Here is a 22,926-nt window from a genome sequence, read left to right on the forward strand (position 1 = left end):
CCCCTAAGTTGCTTGTGGTCCAGTGAGAAAGGCAATCAAGTAATGAAAAATGCAGAGCTCTAAACTGAGATTGTTGTAATGAAGGCAAAGTACAAGGAGTTCTACAGGAAGTTCTTGAAGAGCCTGACCTGGCCTGGGAAGGTGAGGAAGAAGTTCCCTGAGGAGAGTTTTGCTCAACACTGAATATCAGTTAAAAAGGCAAGATGGGATGGGGGGCTGGGGAAGAGGCAGAAAGGAGCTTGGTCTTCTAGGAAAGAAGGTTCTGTATGTGGGATGCAGAAAACTGGGAAATGTCTGTTTTTTAAAAAATCAACCAGGCTCCACTGTGATCCCACACTCTTCCCACTGTTTGCAATGCCCTTGCTTCCCTTTTTCTTGCTAATGGCATTCCATTCATCCATCATCACTTTACAGTATAATTTTTTGTTTTCATGTCTCTGACATCCTTTAGGACAGGGACTTGGTCTTATTTATTCATTGTAAGATGTTTAGAATAGCACAGCAACCTTTCCTCTTCTTTTTCCCTTTCCCCATAGTGCCAGGTACTTACTGTGTGCTTGCTACTTGGGAAGGGGGGCACAAGACAGGCACAGTGCCTGTTGTCATGGAGCATGCACTGTAAAGATTGTTTTGCTCATTGAGTAAATACGCTGAATGACTCACCCTTAGAATCAGAATTGTGGACTCTGGAGGCCATTTTCATAGAGTTTCAGCAGTGCTGTGCCTTCTTTACAGTTGTGCAACAGAAACAATCAATGCTCAAGTGTTAAGAAGCCACTAATAAAGTGAGTTGAATTAAATAAGATAAAGGCCCCCCAAATAATAGTGAAGGCACTGGAGATATAAGGCTTGTAAAAATATAATGTATATGTTAATCCTCATGAATACATCCTAATTACAGCAGAGAACTCTTGTAGTGTTGTCCACTTTGTGACGGTGTGTTTCTCAGGCTGTCCTGTCCGTGTTCATATTGGAATGACAATTTCACACTGTACTCATTCACGTGCTGTTCATTATCCACCTTTCTGTTGTGGGGATTGAGAGGGAGCCGGTGTCTCACTTGCCCAGTATAGCAATAACTTAAAATAATAATCCTTAGAGCAAATGTACAAGGAGGTTTCAAAGAATTCGTCGTTGCTCTTGGGAAACCTATGGATTTGTGTGTGTGTGTGTGTGTGTGTGTGGTATTGTGTGTGTGCATTCAAATTGCAGACAAGAAACAGAAGGGCTTAGAACAGAATAGTGAGAAGAGCAACATTGGATATAACTGCTGTGTTTATCCTGAAGATAATTGTCCTTGGCAGGGTAGAAGAAGGAACTCCTTGCTGGCTTTGTGGAACAAGGAGGCCATCCTTCCAAGTTTCTCGTGTGACTTGTGTCACATGTGCAATTAAAATGGAGTGTCACCTTTCTTGCTTGTGTCTCTGTTGAGAGGGAGTAAACTTTTCAAAGTCGCTGCTTTGCAGAACATGCTTAAACACAAAACCACAAGGTTCCCAGAATTACAGATTTCATAGTTGACAAGGGCCTGCCCACCTGTCACGTAGCATCGGCATCCTTTCTGCATCAGCCCCACTGGAAGGCCGTTTGTGCACACCTGATTCCCTTCCTGGGGAAGCAGCCATTTCCAGTTCTTAGTGCTTTCTTCTTCTGGTGTTTCCTCCATATTTCTGATTGTTAGGCTTATGCTGTTATTTCTTTATTTTAAAATTTTGAACATCCTCTATTAGTCACTGTTAGCCTTCTTACACTCTCTATCCGCTGCTTCCCCCTTCATCCTTCAAGTATATCACAGCTTTTAGTTACATCAGTATTAAATGCTTATGTTTATGTTATTCTATTAGTATTATTTACCTGCTGAGCCACTTATACTATAATTCTATTTTTTCTTGTACAATTAATTAATTTTCTTCCTGTTTATTTTTCTGAGTTTTCTTTTTTCTTTTCTTTTCTTTTTTTTCTGAGACAGAGTCTGGCTCTGTCACCCAGGCTGGAGTGCAGTGGCGTGATCTTGGCTCACTGCAACCTCCACCTCCCAGGTTCAAGCGATTCGCCTGCCTCAGCCCCCCAAGTAGCTGGGATTATAGGTGCCCACCACCACACCCAGCTAATTTTTGTATTTTTAGTAGAGATGGGGTTTCTCCATGTTGGCCAGGCTGGTCTCGAACTCCTGACCTCAGGTGACCCGCCCACCTCAGCCTCCCAAAGTGCTGGGATTACAGGCGTGAGCCACCACACCCGGCCGTTTTCTGAGTTTTCTGTGTCCAGCTTACTCTTACTTCCCAAATCACAACTATAATTTTTAAATATTCTTTTTTTACATCCTAGGCAGATACATCAGTTGATCATGTTAGTTTCGTTTCCTCCTGCAGATGCCCCCCTGGATTCCCAGCATTCTCCAGATATGGTCTCTAGGCCTGCCGTGTAGCTGATTCCCTTCACCCCGTTTCCTGGATACCCGTCTTCCTCTTTCTCGGTTTGCTCATTTGTTTGGTAGAGCATATCCTCCAGTCATTTCCTGATAAAAGAGTGTGTGGGATGTAAAGTTTGAGACCCTGCTTGTCTAAAAATATGCATTCTCTTTTTATACTTGACTGATTGGAAGTCATTTCACCTCAGAATTTTGAAAGCATTTCTCCTTTGTCTTATGGCTTCCAGAGGTGCTATTGAAAATTCTGGTGGCGCTTAATTCTTTGTATGCAAGCTGTTTTTTTACTCTCAAACTGTGTTCTCTTTATCCCATTTATTATAAAATTTCACAATGTGACTTTTAAAAATTTCTTATTCATTATACTGAGCACAGGATGGACTCATAAGCGGAAGTTCAAGGAAAATTTCTTAAATTATTTCTTTGATGATCTTTTTTTCTCTCTTCTCTGGAACTCTTGGTCCTCGAATTTTATCTTTCCTATTTCCAACTTCTATCTTTGGTTCTACTTTCTGAGAGGTTTATTCAATTTTATCTTCTGGATCATTATTTATATTTTTATTTATAATTTCCAAGAACTTTTCACTGATCCTGGTTTTTGTTTTTTGTTGTTTGCTTTTTTTGTTTTTTGATCCTGTTCTTCTGTGATAATAGGTTTTTATTTTTGAGGTTTTATTTGGCTCCTTGTCTCATTTCTTTGAGTCATTTTTTTCTGGTTGTGTGTGTGTGTGTGTGTGTGTGTGTGTGTGTGTGCGTGCTCTGTCTTTTCATGTTAAAGTCTTTTCCTCAAATGTCTGGCAATCCTTGGTTGTCACTTGTATTAAAGCGTGAGACACTAAAAAGCTGATTGGATGTTCTGTATAAAGGTGGGAAGAGATTGTCAAGGATGGGCTTTATATTAATATTATATAGGGTTATGGGGCAGGAGCCCCCCCTGTTTTATTGGGAAATCCCTGAAAGCCATCATCTGTTGAACTTTTCTGTGGTATCATTTATTTTCTCCAGGAAAGAATCCCTCAACTTTCCTGTGTAGGGATGGGAGTGGAACTCCCATTCTAGCATTCTGGAAGCCAAGTGGATTAGGGGGTGCTGGGATCTCATCATTCAAGATAGAGACTTTCATTCAGGGCCTCTGATTTCAGTACAGTTCCTTCCCCTACCTTCTACTGTTCCTGATATTCCTGCGTCTAGATCCAAGCTGGTTCTTACAGAATAAATCAACCCTCTCCTGTGCAAGTAGAGGAGTAATAGTCCCTGGCTGTCCTGGATGTGACAGCAGACCTGGTGGTCTAACACCTCTTTATATAGAATTTGTATTAAGTCCCGGTTTTCAGCCCCTCCTCGTCCCTCGCCTCCTCTGCCACCTGGTGCCTCTAATCCCTGAGCCTTCCCAAGGGTGCCTGTGTGAATTGGCATCCCCTTCACAGGCTGCAGAGATTCACTTTCTCAGCTCTACTAACTTACCTACTTTTTATCTTTCAAAAAGGATCAACATTTTATGTTCAGTTATCTTCTCCTGTTCCTTTCGCCCTTTTTGTTTGTTTTTCCTCTGGTTTTAATGGGGTTCAGGAGGGAGCAGAAATAAAAGTACATGCTCAGTTTGTTAACTGAACTCTTTTGGCACTGTTGGGGGGCTTCTGTGTCTGACTGTTTGATGTCTGTGTGTTTTGTCTTCCCTTGAAGATTACAAGCTTCTCTGACAGTGGGGATGGTTTCATAGACTCCTTGTATCTCTCCTTTTACCCTCAACTGTTAAGTATGTAGAAAGCATTTTAGGAAGGATCTGTCAAATTCATTTGAGTAAGATGAAATCTTTTTTAAATTAAACTGATTTGAGAGAGTGTTTCCTTGTGTTGGAAAACTGCCAGCCCTTCCTGAGGTTCAGAGATAAATCTCACTTTGCAACGACCAAAAGAAGAAAACATTGAAAGCTTTTGGCAGAAAAAGGCTGATGAGACAAAACTCCTGTTTAGACCTTATGATTTAATGAAGAATTGTTGGAGAGCTGCCTAGGACCTCTCTTCCCCTCAAGTTTATTGCTCCCTCTTTACAGGGTCTGTGATCCAGAAGGCCTTTATCTGACTTGATGCTTTGAGTCGTTGACCTCCTGAGAACTAATGCAGGAGGAGACCCACAGAGATGCACGTTGTTTTCTCTAAACATTCAGTGTCAAGGTACTGGAGAAACTGGAAGGAACATGCACTAGAGTCAGATGTGGAATTTTGTTTCCGTTCTCATGTAATCAACTATATGACAATCAGCAAGCCATTTGAACTTCAGTTTTCTTACCTGTAAAATGGAAATACCGGTATCTGTTTTCCTTCTTCATAGTATGCCTGTAAGAGTCAGGTATGGGTACCATGCATGCAAATGCATGTAAATATTTAGACATTGTCATTTCAAGTTATTTGGTGTGTAACCATGGTACAAAGAAGGATGGGCTTTATATAACATAGGATTATGGGTTCCAGACCCTCATATTGACCTACTGACCAGACATCTACATATGGGAGTCAAAATTCATTTTAGCCTCAACAAATTCAAAATAAAACTCCCTCCCGCTCCCTTCTCTTCTCCCCTACCTCACATCACCACAGTCACAAAACAAAGCAACCTTGGTTTTCCCCCAGAATTCTCACTACTCACTGAGTAGCCTGATTCAAACAGCCACCAGTGCACCCCAACCTGCATTTGACAAGATCCTGTCTTTTCTATTGAATCTATCCTTTTTTCTCTGTCCTCCTTACACTGCATGAAGGTGTTTACTTCATGCCTGAATTACTAACTTCATCTGGGCTCCCTGGATCTAGTCACACACTTCTCTTAGTGTATCATTTACACACCTGCTCAGCATAATGATGAAAAAAAATTCTGAAATATGTCAGGTCATCACAACAGTATAGTGAATAACAAATGGACCATCTGAGTACCTGCCTCCCAGCTGTCAACAGAAGGATTTTTCTAAAATACCCATCTGATTATTCCCCGCTTGAATCTCTTCAGCGGCATACAGGACCCTTTCTGATTTGACTCTGCCGGCCTGTTCAACCTTGCATTCACCATCCTTCCACTTGTATGTTCCAGCCACTTGTAGTTACTTGCAGGTGTCCCACTTTGCTGAGACTACTCAGGGGACAGTGAATTTGGATGTTGCCTGTTCGTTTCTGCCTGGCTGCTTCCTCCTAAACTTTAAGGCTCAACTTAAGTATCTCCTCTTCTGTAAAACCTCCCTGTTCCCATTTCCCTTAAGCCAGTTTGTGTACTTCCTTCCCAGAATGTCACACACTGTGTAGTATTGTCATTTGTTTACTGGTCTGACTTCCTCACCGAACTCAAGGGTGGGGACTGTCCAGTGCTGTGGCATCAACATTGATTGGATTCAACTGGATTGGACACTCTTCTGGCCCATTGAGATACCATTACTTGTCTGTGTAAAGCAAGCAATAAAGTAACTGGGCTACCACATGAATCATGTTTAATGCCAGCTAAGGCCACTTAGGGTATCATTCAGTCCAGAAATCTGACCTCACGCACATGAAAGGGGCCTGAGCACTTTGGTTCTAACTTATGGTTCTTCTGTCTCTGTGTTTTATGTACAGACATCTCAGATGCAGTGTTCTTGTATGTCCCATCAAGAGATTGTTGCCATTCTTAATGGATATAAAGGTAGTAGGTTTGTTATACTGCATAGAGACCATGTCACACTGGGGTAATATTGGTTCAGGGTTGGCAAGAATCTGATCTGGCAAGAGGGAATGAGCAGATTGCTGAAAACTGAATGTTAGAAGTTGCACCCTGGTGGCCCTGGGTGCCCTGGTGGCCCTTACATAGTGCTCTGTTCTTGGAAACATAAGGGATTTCCCTAAAGGACTTACAATATATGGTATGAATGAGCAGGATAAATAATTCACTGCAGCTCAGGATCAGATAGGATAAATATTGTGGTGAAGATGCAGTGGATGATCTGGAAGATCTGAGAAGGGTGAAATTAATATCAGCCAGTGCAATCAGGAAAGATGTTGAGGATCAGGGGACATTTGAGTTGGGCCACTTTCTGTGCTCGGCAGAATAAATACCCCATTTGTCTTGCTTTTGCGATTCTTATTTGATTTCACAGAGACTTTAAGCAATTTTACCTCAGGTTTTCACTTGAGTTTTGCTAGGTCTGAAGAGTGGTAAGTAAATTTAGCTATGAGTGTTGATGGATTTTTGAAATCAGGTAGGAGGAACCCTGACTCTCTGTTAAGAGGCTTAGTTTCTGATCACCTCAGTTTAGACTTTAGAGCCTGCGCCTCCCCTTGTTTTGAAAGTGCTCCCCTTTCCTTCAAGTGTGGACTTTATGTCCTCCTCCGTTTTCTACCCCGGCAGTGAGCACTAGTAGGTGCTCAGCGGATGCCTGTGGAACTGAACTCACCTCGATGTCCTTTGTAATGTCCTCTGGCATCTCTGTGGGCGGAGCTCCCTGCTACTCCCCTCTCCAGCCACAGGTCAGGCAGGCTCCTTCCCAGGGCTCCTGTGTTTGATGCTCCTCTGCCTGTCTACCTCAGACCCCCTCACAGCTCTTTACTTTATTCAGATATCTTCTCAAAGGTCACCTTCTTAGAGAGGTCTTTTCTGATGACCTTATCTCAAATATCACTCATTTCCTTTTTATCCCCTTCCTTTGCTGCCTCTGCTTCCTTTGCTCACTTTTGGCCCTTATCACCACATAGGCATCATAGGATCTATTTGTTTGCTTATTCGTGCTCACTCTCTCCCTCCCCCTAGAAATCAAGCTCCATGAGGGCAGACTTTTGTCTTTTTCCATCTGCATCTCCAGCCCCTAGAAGGCGCACTTCACGTGTCTGCAGAGTACATGCATGAGTAGCTCCATAAACAGGACCTCATTTGGCACCTTCACCAAATAGAGTGGGCTGTTTCTATTCATCAAAACCTCCAAATCCAGCACAGTGCCCGGCATGTCTACTACACATGCAGTCAGTTTTTGAAGGAATGGAGAGAGGCCTTTGGGGGGGATTCAAAAGCCACAGGGCCTCACCAGTCATATTCTTCCATGCCCTCCACAGTGCTTTAGATGCCATCCCAAAACATAGGTGCCACCGAGGCGCGTAGGGCAAGGCTTGCTGTGCTTCAGCATCATGTGAAAGCAGGTAAGCTTTTTTGACCTGCTAGGCCTCTCAATACTGTTATACTTGCTCAAGCTTCTAGAAGTTTCCATGAATGATTAAAGTCCTGGGGAGCCCATCACAGTAGACTTTATAAATGCAGAGACGGTAGTGTGGAAAATCAAGTGAATTGTCCAAGGTCAAAAAATGACAAGTGGCGGAGGCGAGTTTTGAAGTCAGATTGGCTAACCGCAGATCCCAAGCTCCTAACTTAGGTTCCATAGCTTCATCACACAGGCTTGCTGTGACTGCTCCAGGACCCATTAAGATCAGTCTGAGCATTTGTCCTGCAAGTCAAGGGCAGCTATTGCATTTCTGCACAATCTTTACAGGTTAAACTTTGCTTAGGAATCTCCTAGGCTGTGTTTAAAGTTGTTTTCTCTGGTTCTTGATGCATTATATGCTGCTTTTGTTTGTTGGTGAGCAGCCCTTTGGTGCTTACAGTTTTAGAAAACCTAATAGGACAGCTGTGATAGGGAGGAAGACCTAGATTGTAAATAACTCTTTTCTTGAGCTGCCAAAAAGGAAGAAACTTGGGTGGAGGGGGATGTTACTACCATCCTGTCTGAAGCTGAAATTCCAAACAAGGAGATTATAGTTCTCCAGTTTCGTTTAGATTTTGTTTAATATGTTCCCCCATCCCCAAAACTTCTAGATGGGCTTTTGAAGGAGAAGGTAGAGAAAAAGAAGGAAAAAAGGCCTCTGGTTGGAAACGTAGCTGCTTTTTGCAGTGAAGTCACTATCTTTTTTCCTTTTCTTTTCTAATTGTTTTGAGGGAGTTTTAGTGCTGACATAGGATGTCCAAACTTAATCACCTTTAAACCAGTCATAGAGGCAAAAGTTAGAAAACGATGAAAGGCTTGCTTCATCCTGCCTTTTTGTTAAGATCAAAGGCAGTTTAAATCTTAGTTTCAGGGTTCCTTGGGGACACGAACTGAAAGGGCTGAGATAGTTGAGTTCTAATAGAACTAAATTGGTAGCTGATAGGCCCGCACTCTTAGCCGCTTTAACCAGCCTTGGTATTTCCTCTTTCTCAGCTCCTCTTAATTATTCTAGTCATCTTGCTGCTGAATTATGTCCACTACATATTCACTTCATGTTGTCGTTCCAGTTAGATCAGACAGTCCTTGTTTGGCCAAATGCCATGAGCTCCATCAAAGAGAGTTTTTGATCTGCCACTGATTTGGTATGTGATTTGGGGCAAATAATTTGTTTCTAGATTCTTAGTGTCACCTGTGCTATAATGATGATTATTTTCTCTTGTGTGGCAATTTGAAAATAAGTGTGACAACGGTACCTCACAGATTTTCCAGATCCATGTCACTTGCCATCACCCTGATCCATTGTCAGGCATAGTCTTACACTTTTTGGTTTGGAAAATGAGGTCATTGTACAAATGTGTTAAAGAGATTTAATTGCATTTAGCTCCTTGTTTAGAAAGTGCTGTAGAAGTTCAGGCTTAGTGGAGGATGGGGTATCACGATGTCCCTCAGGCTCCTCACCTTGTCTTCACCATCCTTAGTTGGCAATGAACAAATAGCCTAGATATCAAAATACATGTATCTTGCTTTTTAAAAATTTATTTTTAATTGACAAAAACTTTATATATTTGTTGTATACATTATGATGTTTTAAAATAGCTATACATTATAGAGTGGCTAAATTGAGCTAATTAACGTATGTATTACTTCACATATTTTTATGGTGAGAACACTTAAAAACCAACTCTTGGCCAGGTGCAGTGGCTCATGCCTGTAATCCCAGCACTTTGGGAGGCCAAGGCAGGTGAATCACTAGGTCAGGAGATCAAGACCATCCTGGCTAACATGGTGAAACCCCATCTCTACTAAAAATACAAAAAAAATTAGCCAGGCTTGGTGGCATGCGCCTGTAGTCCCAGCTACTCAGGAGGCTGAGGCAGGAGCATCGTTTGAACCTGGGAGGCAGAGGTTGCAGTGAGCCGAGATCCCACCATTGCGCTCCAGCCTGGGCGACAGAGCGAGACTCTGTCTCAAAAACAAAACAAAACAAAACAAACAAAAACACCAGCTCTCTTAGTGCTTTTTTCTTTCTTTCCTTCTTTCTTTTTTTTTTTCTTTTGAGATGGGGTCTTGCTCTGTTGCCCAGGCTGGAGCACAATGGCACAAACTCGGCTCACTGCAACCTCTGCCTCCCAGGTACAAGCAGTTCTCCTGCCTCAGCCTCCCAAGTAGCTGGGATTACAGGCATGCGCTACCACACCCAGCTAATTTTTGTATTTTTAGTAGAGACGGGGTTTCACCTTGTTGGCCAGGCTGGTCTCGAACTCCTGACCACAGGTGATCCGCCTGCCTCAGCCTCCCAAAGTACTAGGATTACAGGCATGAGCCACCACACCCGGCTGCGATTTTTAAGATTATAATACATTGTTATTAAGTATAATTGCCTTATTGTACAGTAAATCTCTTGAATTTATCCCTCCTGACTGAAATTTTGTCCTTTGACCAACATCTCCCCAACATCACCCCCTCCAGCTCCTGGTAACCACCATTCTACGCTCTGCTTCTGTGAGATCAACATTTTTAGATTCCATATGTAAGTGAAATTATACAGTATTTGTCTTTTTGTGCCTGGCTTATTTTATTACCATAATGTCCTCTAGGTTGATAAATGTTATTACAAATGACAGGATTTTCCTTCCTTTCCTAAGGAAAGTATGTCATTGTTTATATATACCACATCTTCTTTATTCATTTGTCCATTGATGGACAGGTAGGTTGATTCCATATCTCAGCTACTGTGAGTAATGCTGCAGTGAGCATGAAAGTGCGGATATTTCTTCCATGTACTGATTTTATTCCCTTTGGATATACCCAGTAGCACAATTGCTGGTTCGTATGGTAGTTTTATTTTTAATTTTCTGAGGAACTTCGTACTGTTTTCTGTAAATGGCTGTACTAATTTTTGTTTTTACCAACGGTGTGCAAGGGTGCTCTTTTCTCTACATCCTTGCTAACACTTACCTTTTGTCTTTTTGGTAATAGCCATTCTAATAGGTGTGAAGTGATATATCATTTTTGTTTTAATTTGCATTTCTCTAATGACTAGTGATGTTGAGCATTTCTTCATATACCTATTGGCCATTTGTATGTCTTCTTTTGAGAAATGTCTTCAGATCTTTTGCCCAATGTTTCAATCAGGTTATTTGCTTTCTTGCTATTGAGTTGTTTTGAGTTCTTTATATATTTTGGATATTAACCTCTTAGCAGATGTATGGTTTGCAAATATTTCCTCCTATTCCGTAAGTGGTCTTTTTACTGTGCTGGCGGTTTCCTTTGCTGTACAGAATCCCACTTTTCCTACTTAAAATTTATCTTACGATTCTAAACCTAATATCTACATGCTCATTAAAGTGGCTTGTCACCCATATACAACTGTGTTTTATTAACATTTTGACTTTTTTTGTCTTCTTTTCCTTGCGCATAGATGATTCCCCCTTTCTTTTACAATATTATTATTATAAAAGCACTATGTGAATAGATTCTCACTGTAGGTGTTTTAAACTGTGGTAGAATACAGAGCGCAATAGGAAAGTCTCTCTTCATCATCTGCAGTGCTCCCTAACACACAGATTTCCTTCCCCAGAGGTGAGCGCAGTCAGCATTTGGTGAGTGCTCTTCCAGTCACCATCCATTTACAGCGCTATGTATTATACAATGACTTCTTTTGTCGCTTTCTTATAACATGGTATGTCTTGGGAAATCTTTCCATGTCAGGACTTAAAGGTCCAATTTGTTTTCTTTCCTTTGTTATTACTGTTGTCGTTGATGGTTACGTAGTATTGTGTTTTAGGAGTATATCTAATATTTTACTGCTTGCCTATGGATAGACATTAAGTTTTTAGTTTTTAACTCTTACAATGAAGCAGTCCTGTACCAGCATGTGTCTTTGTGCACATGTACAAGTATTTCTGTTGAGTAATTGCCTGGAAATGGAATTGCTGGCTCAAAGTGAATCCTATTTTTGGTTTTGATCGATGGTGCCAAATTGTCTTCCCAAAGGAATTTACCAGTTTAAACTCATACCAGTGGTGTTTAAGAGTGCTTGTTTTCCTAATATTTAGAAACACTTGATAATACTATTATGTTCATTTTTGTCAATGAATGTTTTAATTTGCATTCTTCTAGATTGTGTCTCTGTAGATCTGACCTTGTCTGCTTTCTGCCTTTTAGTAATTCCTCAACATTGCTGCTTACTTGATGGTGTCTTTTAAAATTTTCTTGGTGTGAATCTGTTTATCTGTCTATAGCTCTCTATCTGTGTAGGGTGGGATATCTTTTCTGTCACTTCGGAGAACTTTAGGCAGGAGGTAGAGTAAACTTGGGCACTTAATCTACTCTCCTCATAAATTTCGTCCTTTCTGAGCTATGACTATATAGTATTTACAATTTTGTTTTTTTTCTTCTTAACATTATAATCTTTTTTTGTCTTATTACATAGCAATGTAACTGGTATATGATATTCTACTCTGTGTCTGTACTGTAGTTATAATAATTTGTCTGTTGATGCCTATTGCTAAAATTTTATTTTATTTTATTATTTATTTATTTTGAGATCGAGTCTCACTCTGTCGCCCAGGCTGGAGTGCAGTGGCATGATCTTGGCTCACTGCAGCCTCCGTATTCCAGGTTCAAGCAATTCTCCTGTCTCAGCCTCCCGAGTAGCTAGGACTACAGGTGCACACCACCATGCCCGGCTAATTTTTGTATTTTTAATTAGAGACAGGTTTCCCTATATTGGTCAGGCTGGTCTCAAACTTCTGACTTCAGGTGATCCACTCGCCTTGACCTCCCAAAATGCTTGGATTACAGGTGTGAGCCACCGTACCTGGCCAAAATTTTATAAATAATATTGTTTCCAACACTGAGCATAAAGGCTTTGTGCTCAGATGGCTTTACTGGTGATTCTTTATAATTTTAGTGCTCTGTCATTGTCTTTTTTTTTTTTTTTTTTTTTGAGATAGAGTTTCTCTCTGTCTCTCAGGCTGGAGTGCAGTGGTGTGATCTTGGCTCACTGCAACCTCTGACTCCTGGATTCAAGCAATTCTTCTGCCTCAGCCTCCCGAGTAGCTGGGATTATAGGTGCACACCACCACACCTAGCTAATTTTTGTATTTTTAGTAGAGGGTTTCACCACGTTGAGCAGGCTGGTGTCAAACTTCTGGCCTCAACTGATCTGCCCGCCTCAGCTTCCCAAAGTGCTGGGATTATAAGCATGAGCCACCACACCTGGCCTGTGTCATTGATCCTTCAATAAGGAAATGAGTAGACAGCTGCTCAGCTGACCTGTGACTTTAACCTAACACTGATACCATCCAGTAACAGGAGCACAAAAAGCAAGAACTTTAAATCAGTCTCAATTATGAATATAGACCCTAAATAATCTACTCTCAAGTAGATGCTCTCAAGTAGAATTTACCAATGAGGTCATAATGGAAATGGCCAATTAAGTTTACTCCAAGTATGGCTTAATATTAAGAAACCTATTGATAACATATTAGGTTGTTAAATGTGAAAAACTATTATCTCCATAGATGCAGAAAATATATTTAACCAACTATCTCTAATAACACTTTTTGGGGAAAAAAACTAGGATACTTCCTTTACAAGTTACAGAGTATCTACCTCAAACCATTGGAGGCATTCTCATTAGAAGCAGGAACAAAACAAGTTTGCCCTCTGCTACTTGATATTATTTTAGAGGCTCTAGCCAATGCAGTAAGGTTTGCAGAAACAGAAATAAGAACTAAGGCTTTTAGGATTATTTGATATATTTTAGAAGTTCTGGTCAATACAGTAAGGCCAATGCAGAAACAGAAATAAGAACAAAGGCTTTGAGGATTAAGTAAGGTAACATTTCAACTTCCCTCCTATGGTATTTCAAGGCAGATAAGATACTCCAATGATAGATTCTGTTATTTTTTTAATTAATAAGACATATTTACAAAGGAAAGGCAAAATTGTCTCTTGCATCTTAAGACACGTCTCCTGGTGCTTTTTTGACCTTGATCCTTGCTCGTTGGCTCGTCTTGATTATCTGATCTGTGTTGAGGTCTCTCTCAAACCTTCGGTCACCAGCACAGGAGTGAGTGGTCAATACCTGTGACTGGCAGAGAGGTTTGATTCTGTCTTTGATGACCTTTCAATGAGCTGTTTTTGCAATCCTGGGAGTACTAGAAGAACAGACTCTTAAGCGATGACACTGTTGTCTTGACACTTGACTCTGTTCAGCAAACCATTGCAGTGTACCCTCAGTGCTATGCATCTCTGCAGTGTATAGCTGCTGTATGTTATCAGGAGTCATTTGGAAGTAACTGGTCTGGTTGAACACCACACAGAAATCTTTACTAATTAGCTAGCTATCTCTAACTTTGGTTTGTGACTTCAGTCTGTGAAATCTATGTCTCTCTCTCTTTTTTTTTCCCTGATAGCATGTGGAGAGGGCCAAATGTGAACTGTGTTGACAGCACTGGCTACACACCCCTGCACCATGCTGCTTTGAATGGCCATAAGTAAGTATCAATGTACTACATCCCTGCCTTCACCCTTCAGAACCCAGGCCTTCATGTTGCCTTTTCATTTCCTATAAAAGTTTGCTGGCTGAGCTTAGTGGCTCATGCCTGTAATCCCAGCACTTTGGGAGGCCGAGGTAGGAGGATCACATGAAGCTGAGTTTGAGAGCAGCCTGGGCAACAAAGCAAGCCTCCATCTCCACAAAAAAATTTTCTTTTTAATTAACCAGGCATGGTAGCATGCCTGAAGTCCTAGCTACTCAGGAGGCTAAGGCAGGAGGATTGCTTAAGCTCAGGAGTTTGAGGCTGCAGAGAGCTATGATTGTGCCATTGCATTCCAGCCTGGGTGACAGAGCGACCGTATCTCTAAAAAACAAAAACAAAGGTTTGCTAAGCGGTGGCACTGAGAAACAGAGAAAAACAAACCTAAGTTCAGTTCATTCAGAATTTCTGTGTCTTTCTTTCATGTATGATTTAAACATCCTTCCCCACCCTACCCACCAAAAAATCTTTAGCCAAGAGTTAAGTTTTACCTTTTCTTCTACTTGTTCTTTTTCCCTCTGGAATGTTCCAGTGCTCCATAATGTTCTAGGTATGATGATCAAATTTGGGGCAGCCAGAACATAAAGAGGCTGGAATCTATTAGGTAACTAACTGCTCAATAAACTGAAAATAGATTAAGTGGTCATGAGAAAGCTGTCTTCTGTTTCAATAGTTATTTATTTACTCTCTCTTCTTGCCTGCCATTCTTTCCTCATAAAATTAGCCCTGTACACAAGAACCCTTTTTAAGGGGAAAAAAATACATTAAATGGCCTGTGTAATTCTCCTGAGTATAGAGAAGTTATTAGGAACTGGGTGGGATTTGTGTGGAACGTTCTCTGGAGGAGGCATGCTTTGGGGAGAATTTGAGAGAGAAGGCATAGGCTTAAGTGATTGGGCACTGCCTTTCAGGTTGCTCAGCAAAGGGGCAGGTGTTGTCGAGGAGCACAGTGAGTGGGTTTGCCAGGATGTCGAAGAATATAAACCAGAGTGTAACAGAATAGAAGGTGTTAAAGGAAAGCAAGTACTATAGGCAATAAGTAGCAGCAGTGTCGTTTTTTTGTTTTTGAGATGGAGTTTCATTCTTGTTGCCCAGGCTGGAGTGCAGTGGCATGATCTCACCTCACTGCAACCTCCACCTCCCGGGTTCAAGCAATTCTCCTGCCTCAGCCTCCCGAGTAGCTGGGATTACAGGCGCCTGCCACCACACCCAGCTAATTTTTGTATTTTTAGTAGAGACGGGGTTTCACCATGTTGGTCAGACTGGTCTCAAACTCCTGATCTCAGGTGATCCACCTGCCTCAGCCTCCCAAAGTGCTGGGATTACAGGCATGAGCCACTGTGCCCGGCCAGCAGTGTAATTTTTATGAGGAGGGATTATTGGAATCATTTTAGATTTTGCTGAGCAAGGAGCTCCAGAGCCCTCACCACCTTAGAGTATTTTGTGTCACTTGTCCAATATTTGACCCACCCTAATTGACCCCAACATACCAAAAAGAGGCAGTGGTTGTTTCCTTCAACATTAAACATTTCTAAAATATGCTGAATATGATCATTAAGTCTTTTCTGTAGCCATCTTAAATAGCTAAAAAGAAATCTATAGAGAACACTGTTCCCATATATAGTTGGGTAATCTGAATTAAAGTGAATCTTGAACTTAAATGACTATAGTTTGTTAGCCAAGTTCATTTCCAGATGCTGTTTTTATTTACAGTGGGGATTTTCTTTGACCTCACATTCATAGGGATAATTATATACTGGTATGTGTTTAATTAGTGCTGTCACCAGCAAAAAAGCAAGTTCCTCTTTCTGGGGATATCAAATGATAACATATGTGTCTGGCTTACTTTTGCAATAACTATTTATTTATTTATTTATTTATTTATTTATTTTGAGAGAGAATCTCGCTCTGTCGCCCAGGCTGGAGTGCAATGGCGCAATCTCAGCTCACTACAACCTCTGCCTCCCAGGTTCAAGCAATTCTCCCTGCCTCACTCTCCCAAGTAGCTGGGATTACAGGCACCCACCACCACACCCAGCTAATTTTTGTATTTTTAGCGGAGACGGGGTTTTGCCATGTTGGCCAGGCTGGTCTTGAACTCCTGACCTCAGGTGATCCACCCGCCTCAGCCTCCCAAAGTGCTGGGGTTACAGGCGTGAGCCACTCCGCCCAGCCTGTAATAACTTTTGTTCTGCTTGGCCTCTCTGCTTTCAGCTCCTACATCACTAAATGCTCTGAATAATGTGGTGAATAATAATATTTGTCTTGTATGATTACTTTTATGTAAATTCAACACCTGAATGCTGTTTAAACATCATAAACAAGGAAACAGGCTTGGACAAAGAGTCCAGACATTTTCAAAGTAGTAGAAAACAGACGGATTACCAAGAAAGCCTAAACAGAGAGGTGATGAGTCAGCACAGCATGGCTCAAGGTGGTTCTGCTGCATATCAGCAGCTGTACAAGTAGCTCATGGAATAAAAGGAAAAGCTGGGGTGGTGAGCTCAGGTGGAGACACAGGAGCCAAATGAGATATCTGTGAAAGGGCTTTGTGCCATACAGGTGTAAAGAGCTGTTAGCTGGAAAGACTTCTGAGTTCTACCAACTCATGATTGATTTTTGCCTTCTAGGGATGTGGTCGAGGTTCTTCTGAGGAACGATGCGCTGACCAACGTGGCTGACTCAAAAGGCTGCTACCCTCTGCATTTGGCAGCCTGGAAAGGAGATGCCCAGATAGTGCGGTTGCTCATCCATCAAGGGCCTTCACACACCAGAGTCAATGAACAGGTCGGAAGGAAGGGAGGCTTTCCTCCCTCCATTCAGCTATAGCGAGATGTGGCAACCCCATCACCATCTTAGCCCCATAGTTCAAATCTCAGAGAACCAGCTCTTCCTTTTTTTTTTTTTTTTTGATAATCAGTTCCTTAGCATGGAATCACCTCTTCCATACCCTAAATGTGACTCCCCTCTTCCCAGTTCTACTCTTCTTAGTAGATCTTATACTATGAGGATGTATTTTATATGCATTTGACTCATGCATATTTGGAATAGTACTAGAATAAAAATGTATACATAGTCAGCCCTTCGTTTCCAGGACCTCCCCATAGATACCAAAATCCAAGGATGCTCAAGTCCCTTATGTAAAACGGCAAGGTAACATTAGCTCTCTCTGTCTGTGGGTTCCACATGTGCAGACTTAACTAACCATGGATGGAAACCTGTGGATATGAAGGACCAACTGTATTCACTTTATGTGCAAAATTTGAAATAATGCAAACCCTACAAAATTGCATGGAGTCAGTTTCAAGCTGGTGAGCTTAATTAACTGTGGGCTGGGTGTGCTGGCTCATGCTTGTAATCCCAGCACTTTGGAAGGCTGAGGCAGGAGAATTGCTTGAGGCCAGGAGGCCAGGAGTTTGAGACCAGCCTGAGCAACACAGTGAGGAGCCCCAACCCCCCGGACCCCATCTCTATAAAAAAATTAAAAAAAAAAAAAGGCCGGATGTGGTGGCACACACCTGTAGTCCCAGCTACTCAGGAGGCTTGAGATGGGGGGATCACTTAAGCCCAGGAGTTTGAGGGTGCAGTGAGCCATGATCATGCCACTGCACTGCAGCCTGGGTGACAGAGTGAGACCCTGTCTCAAAAGTAAAAGTAAATTCTGTTTATGCCATTGACATGGCAATGTAACTTTCCCAGTGTTTGTCTGTACTGTGTAAACCATGCTGTTGTTTTACATACATCAGAACTTGCAGCAGTATAAGTACTCATGCTAGTGCCAAAAAATGAACTTACAAATCGGGAACATGTGAGGGGAGGTCAGAGGTGATTCAGTGGAATGAAGAACATTTCCATGATGTCCTCCAAGTGAGCATGCTTTGAAAAAGCAAAGATGATTCTTAGAAAATGAAAAAGGCAGGATTTGAGCAAAAATAACCCTATAATGGCCATGGATTTATTTACTCTGAGAGTATACCTCCTGTTCTTTACATTTATATCTTTGGAAAAAATTGTACTTGGATTATGCAAGTTTTAAACAAGCCTCTTACAAATACAACTCCCTGTCATTTGAGTTGGAGGTTGTGTGCCAGTTTGAGAGGAGACGGGCATTTCTTGTGTGATAAGCCATTCTCCCCTTTTCTCTCTCTGCTCTGAACTGAAGCAGATACTTTTCTCAGTTCCTAGAAGGAGGGAGATACTGATGTTTCTCAGTAAGCTTAGGACTATTTTTCTAATGACTTTGCCGAGAGGGGATTGTTAAATTACCTGTAGGATTAGATCAAAGTTTTCCCTCAAAAAATAGGAAATTATCCTGGCAAGTCCATCTGTCAGGAGACTCATGGAGTTCTCAGTTAGCTGTTAAAAGCATGACTGATTCTGAGAGGGGCAGCTTCATTCTGTGACATGAGAAAATTAAAATAGTGCTCCCAAATCTCTTGATTTGGAGATTGTGTGTATATAGCTGTTAATTAGCCTTCCTTTCCCCTTTTGGGCTGTATTTTCTGGGTAGGTGAGCAATAAACATTTAAAATCATTAGTGAGGATGTTTGTTTATAACATTTGGGAATGAAAAGTATCTGTTTAGAATTACCTCTTTAGAATCTAAGTGCAATTTTACTCCTCCTAGCTAAAGTGGTCATTTCTCTTCTCTGGAGGAAATGCATAATGAAGTTTGCTTGTAACTAGTATTCTTCAATGTTGGAAAGACTGGTCATCCATTAAAGTCCTTCTCATTTAAGAAATTTTCAGCAACCATTTCTAATCCTCTTTGCTCACGTTTGCCTTGAAACACAGCTGCTTGGATTTTTGAGCTACTTGAGTGTGCTAGCTTAACCTGCTCACAGCTGCCTCCTGCTTAGAGTATCAGTTGATAGGTGGGACCCCAGCCCAGTGCTTTGAGTATCTGGTAAGCAGGTGGTGGGCAGGAGCTGGGCAAGATGTCTGAAGTAGCTTGAAGACTTTAATGGATCTAGCTAGTGGTTACAAGTACTATATTGATTCATTTTAAAACCATTAATATGGTTCTAGTAGGATGCTTAGATTAAAGGGGGGTAAGACTAAGGTGCCCTGGAGGTTGTCTTTCTTATTAACTTCCCTTTGAGGCATCCAGAGGGCAGATTCAAGTTGTTCTAGGGTTGGGTTCCCTCAGGGCTGTGTATTGCTTTGATATATTTCATCTATTTTGTCATCACTTTTTCTTTTCCTCTCCTTTTTGTAGAATGCTCTTGAGATCAAAGAACTCAAAAAGTACGGCCCCTTTGACCCTTATATCAATGCCAAGGTGTGTACTTTGCTGCCAGGAATTCTCTGCATCATTTCTCCAAGCTGTACCTCCTCTTTGGTCCTCTCCGCTTCTGCTCTTGTCCACTCAGGCTCCTCTTCATCACGCTGACTGTTGTCTGCTTCAGTCCATCTGCTTTTGGCTTGTCTGGGAATGGGAAAATGCAGCTGCAGTGGGTTTTGGCTTTATTTTTAAAACCGATACCAACTTGGGAAATGGTGGGTGGTTTTTTCTGGAATATTTGAAATGGCAGGAATGGGGAAATAGAAAGGACCATATTACATACTTAATTTACAATTTTGATTCTTAAAATTTTTTAAATGTAGTTAAGAGATGTCAAATTATCTTACTTTTTAAATAAGCATAGAAAAAATGATTAAGTTGTACTGCCTGGAATTAAAAAAATATTTTTAGCCTACTTTCTATTTGTCTTTTGAAATGGAATCTGATTTTCAGGTTTCGATAGCTAATGGTGGAGATGTGGAGGAAAGGACATGGGTGATCCGTTTTATTCCTTTAAAAGCTGTTGCATGACTCTCTCTCATCTCCTGGAGTTTGTGCGTCTCTGCCTGATGCTTTAAAACCACGACCCAATATCTCCAGCCATTAGCTTCTCTCTGCTTGATCACTCTTGACCCAGGAAGGGTTCTGAAATAGGAAACAATGTTGCAGGACCAAGGTAGGCACCTGCCTTAGTCTCCCTCCCTGTGAGGTTGGGACAAAGAGTAGTCTGATGGGCGTGGTGATGAACAGCCCAGCCTTCTCTGCCCCTCAGCCTTTACCACATCTGAGCAGCAGAGCTTGTTCATTGGGTGATGGTGTTAGCCTCTTTCCTTGGTGCTCTCACCCACTGGTTTTGGTCAAAGATTTTATTCAGATGAAGTTTGCTTTTTGGCAACAGTCTGGAGTGTGCTCTGCATTATCCACATTAGCTACCTTTTACTTGTTCTGAAAACAGCTGCCTTGGGGAAGAGAAACATAAGGTACTTCTGTATGTTTCCAAACACAAGGCAGATATTTCATGCTTTTGAGAAATAGTGATTTAGCAAAGGAAGCCCCGTATGGGCTGGACCTAGGAAGGCCCTGTGGGAAATTTTGTTCAGCTGTTGGGTCTTAATGGTAGAGAAGCAATTTGACCTTAGGTAGTGGAGCACATCAGCTTTGTTTTGGCTTACTCTTTCTTACCTCCTTCCCCTTCCCCTTGCCCTCCCCTTCCCTTCCCCTTCCCCTTCCCTTCCCCTTCCCCTTCCCTTCCCTTCCCCTTCCCCTTCCCCTCCCCTTCCCCTTCCCCTCCCCTTCCCTTCCCCTTCTTCCCCTTCCCTTCCCCTTCCTTCCCCTTCCCTTCCCCTTCCCTTCCCTTCCCTTTCCCCTTCCCTTCCCTTTCCCCTTCCCTTCCCTTTCCCCTTCCCTTCCCTTTCCCCTTCCCTTCCCCTTTCCCTTCCCTTCCCCTTCCCTTCCCCTTCCCCTCCCCCTTCCATTCCCCTTCCCCTTCCTTTCCCCTTCCATTCCCCTTCCGTTCCCCTTCCGTTCCCCTTGCATTCTCCTTCCCTTCCCCTTCCTTTCCCCTTCCCCTTCCCCTCCCCTTCCCCTTCCCTTTCCCTTCCCCTTCCATTCCCCTTCCCCTTCCCTTCCCCTTCCATTCCCCTTCCGTTCCCCTTCCGTTCCCCTTGCATTCTCCTTCCCTTCCCCTTCCCTTCCCCTTCCCCTCCCCTTCCCCTTCCCCTCCCCTTCCCCTTCCCCTCCCCCTCCCCTTCCCCTTCCCCCCCCTTCCATTCCCCTTCCCTTTCCCTTCCCCTTCCCCTTCCCCTCCCCTTCCCCTTCCATTCCCCTTCCCTTCCCCTTCCATTCCCCTTCCCCTTCCCTTCCCCTTCCATTCCCCTTCCGTTCCCCTTCCGTTCCCCTTGCATTCTCCTTCCCTTCCCCTTCCCTTCCCCTTCCCCTTCCCTTCCCCTTCCCCTCCCCTTCCCCTTCCCCTCCCCCTCCCCTTCCCCTTCCCCCCCCTCCATTCCCCTTCCCTTTCCCTTCCCCTTCCATTCCCCTTCCCCTTCCCTTCCCCTTCCATTCCCCTTCCGTTCCCCTTCCGTTCCCCTTGCATTCTCCTTCCCTTCCCCTTCCCTTCCCCCTTCCATTCCCCTTCCCTTTCCCTTCCCCTTCCATTCCCCTTCCCCTTCCCTTCCCCTTCCATTCCCCTTCCCTTTCCCTTCCCCTTCCATTCCCCTTCCCCTTCCCTTCCTCTTCCCTTCCCCTTCCCTTCCCCTTCCCGTCCCTTTTCCTTTCTTTCTTTCATTTTAGAAAGGGTCTCACTCTGTTGTCCAGGCTGAAGTGCAGTGATTGGCCTGCTCTTTGAATTCTGTTTTCTAGTCTTCAGAATAGGAAGATACTCTTATCTTAGTTTTTTTGTTTTTTGTTTTGGAAGTAGAGTGATAGAGTGAAAAACTCATAAGTCATAGGCTTTCATGTCAGACCAGAGTTTAAGTTCTGGGATGCGACTTATTAGTTTTGTTGACTTAAGCAAGTTACTTAATTTCCCTGAGCCTCAGTTTCCTCTTCTGTAAAATGTGGCACTATCATCTACCTTGCTGGATTGTTTCAGAGTTTAAATAAGATAATATACATAAAGTAAAAATACCTGGTAACTAGTAATATTTGAGATACTAATTTTTTTAAGTGTATATAATATATTTCTGCAAAGGCATTTTTGGAATCTGTTTTTGTTACTAGTAGATGACACTTAATGAAACATTATTCAGTTAGTCTATTCAGAGTTTTCTTTTATGGGGAGGAAACTTGAAGTGATTGTTTTCCCAACAGTGGTTAGTTTAGTGAGCTTATAAAGCTTTGATAAAGGATAAGACTTTGGTTCTTGAAAGTACAGTTTCCTATCCTTTAATTTTGCACATATAAAATAAAATTAGTTTAAATGTATTAAGAACATACTTCTTTCTTTGGAAATAATTGCCTTTGCCTCTTCCCTGAAAGGCCAATTGATGCAAACTACATTAAGAGTAAAGCTGAGGCCGGGTGTTGGAATTACAGGCATAATCCCAGCACTTTGGGGGGCTGGGGCTGGTGGATTACCTGAGGTCAGGGGTTTGAGACCAGCCTGGCCAACATGGCGAAACCCCATCTCCACTAAAAATATAAAAATTAGCTGGATGTGGTGGCATGTGCCTATAATCCCAGCTACTTGGGAGGCTGAGGCAGGAGAATCGCTTGAAGCCAGGAGGCAGAGGTTGCAGTGAGTTGAGATTGTGCCACTGCACTCCAGCCTGGGCGACAGAGTGGGACTCAAAACAAAAAACAAAAAACAACAAAAAAAGGAAAGCTGGCCAGTGTAGTGGCTCACATTTGTAATCCCAGAATTTGGGAGGCTGGGGCTGAAGATTGCTTGAGCCCAGGAATTTGGGACCAGCCTGGGCAACATAATGCGATCCCATCTCTAGAAAAAATAAAAAATTAG

General features: G+C 42.4%; 1 protein-coding gene across 4 annotated transcripts in view; it reads left to right on the forward strand.

Moving 5' to 3' along the window:
- The window catches only part of ANKS1A (ankyrin repeat and sterile alpha motif domain containing 1A), a 201,774-nt gene that overhangs the window by 64,728 nt on the left and 114,120 nt on the right, over positions 1-22,926 (forward strand). For 2 of the 4 annotated variants that reach the window (XM_054490633.2, XM_054490635.2), the window contains exons 2-4: positions 14,063-14,143; positions 16,816-16,972; positions 19,404-19,466. In XM_054490633.2, coding sequence (XP_054346608.1) covers positions 14,063-14,143; positions 16,816-16,972; positions 19,404-19,466 — 301 coding nt within the window. The remainder of the gene's footprint in view (positions 1-14,062; positions 14,144-16,815; positions 16,973-19,403; positions 19,467-22,926) is intronic. The other 2 variants (XM_054490637.2, XM_054490636.2) reach the window with 1 other exon arrangement.

The sequence above is a fragment of the Pongo pygmaeus genome, chromosome 5 (assembly GCF_028885625.2).
Source record: "Pongo pygmaeus isolate AG05252 chromosome 5, NHGRI_mPonPyg2-v2.0_pri, whole genome shotgun sequence".
NCBI classification, from domain to species: domain Eukaryota; kingdom Metazoa; phylum Chordata; class Mammalia; order Primates; family Hominidae; genus Pongo; species Pongo pygmaeus.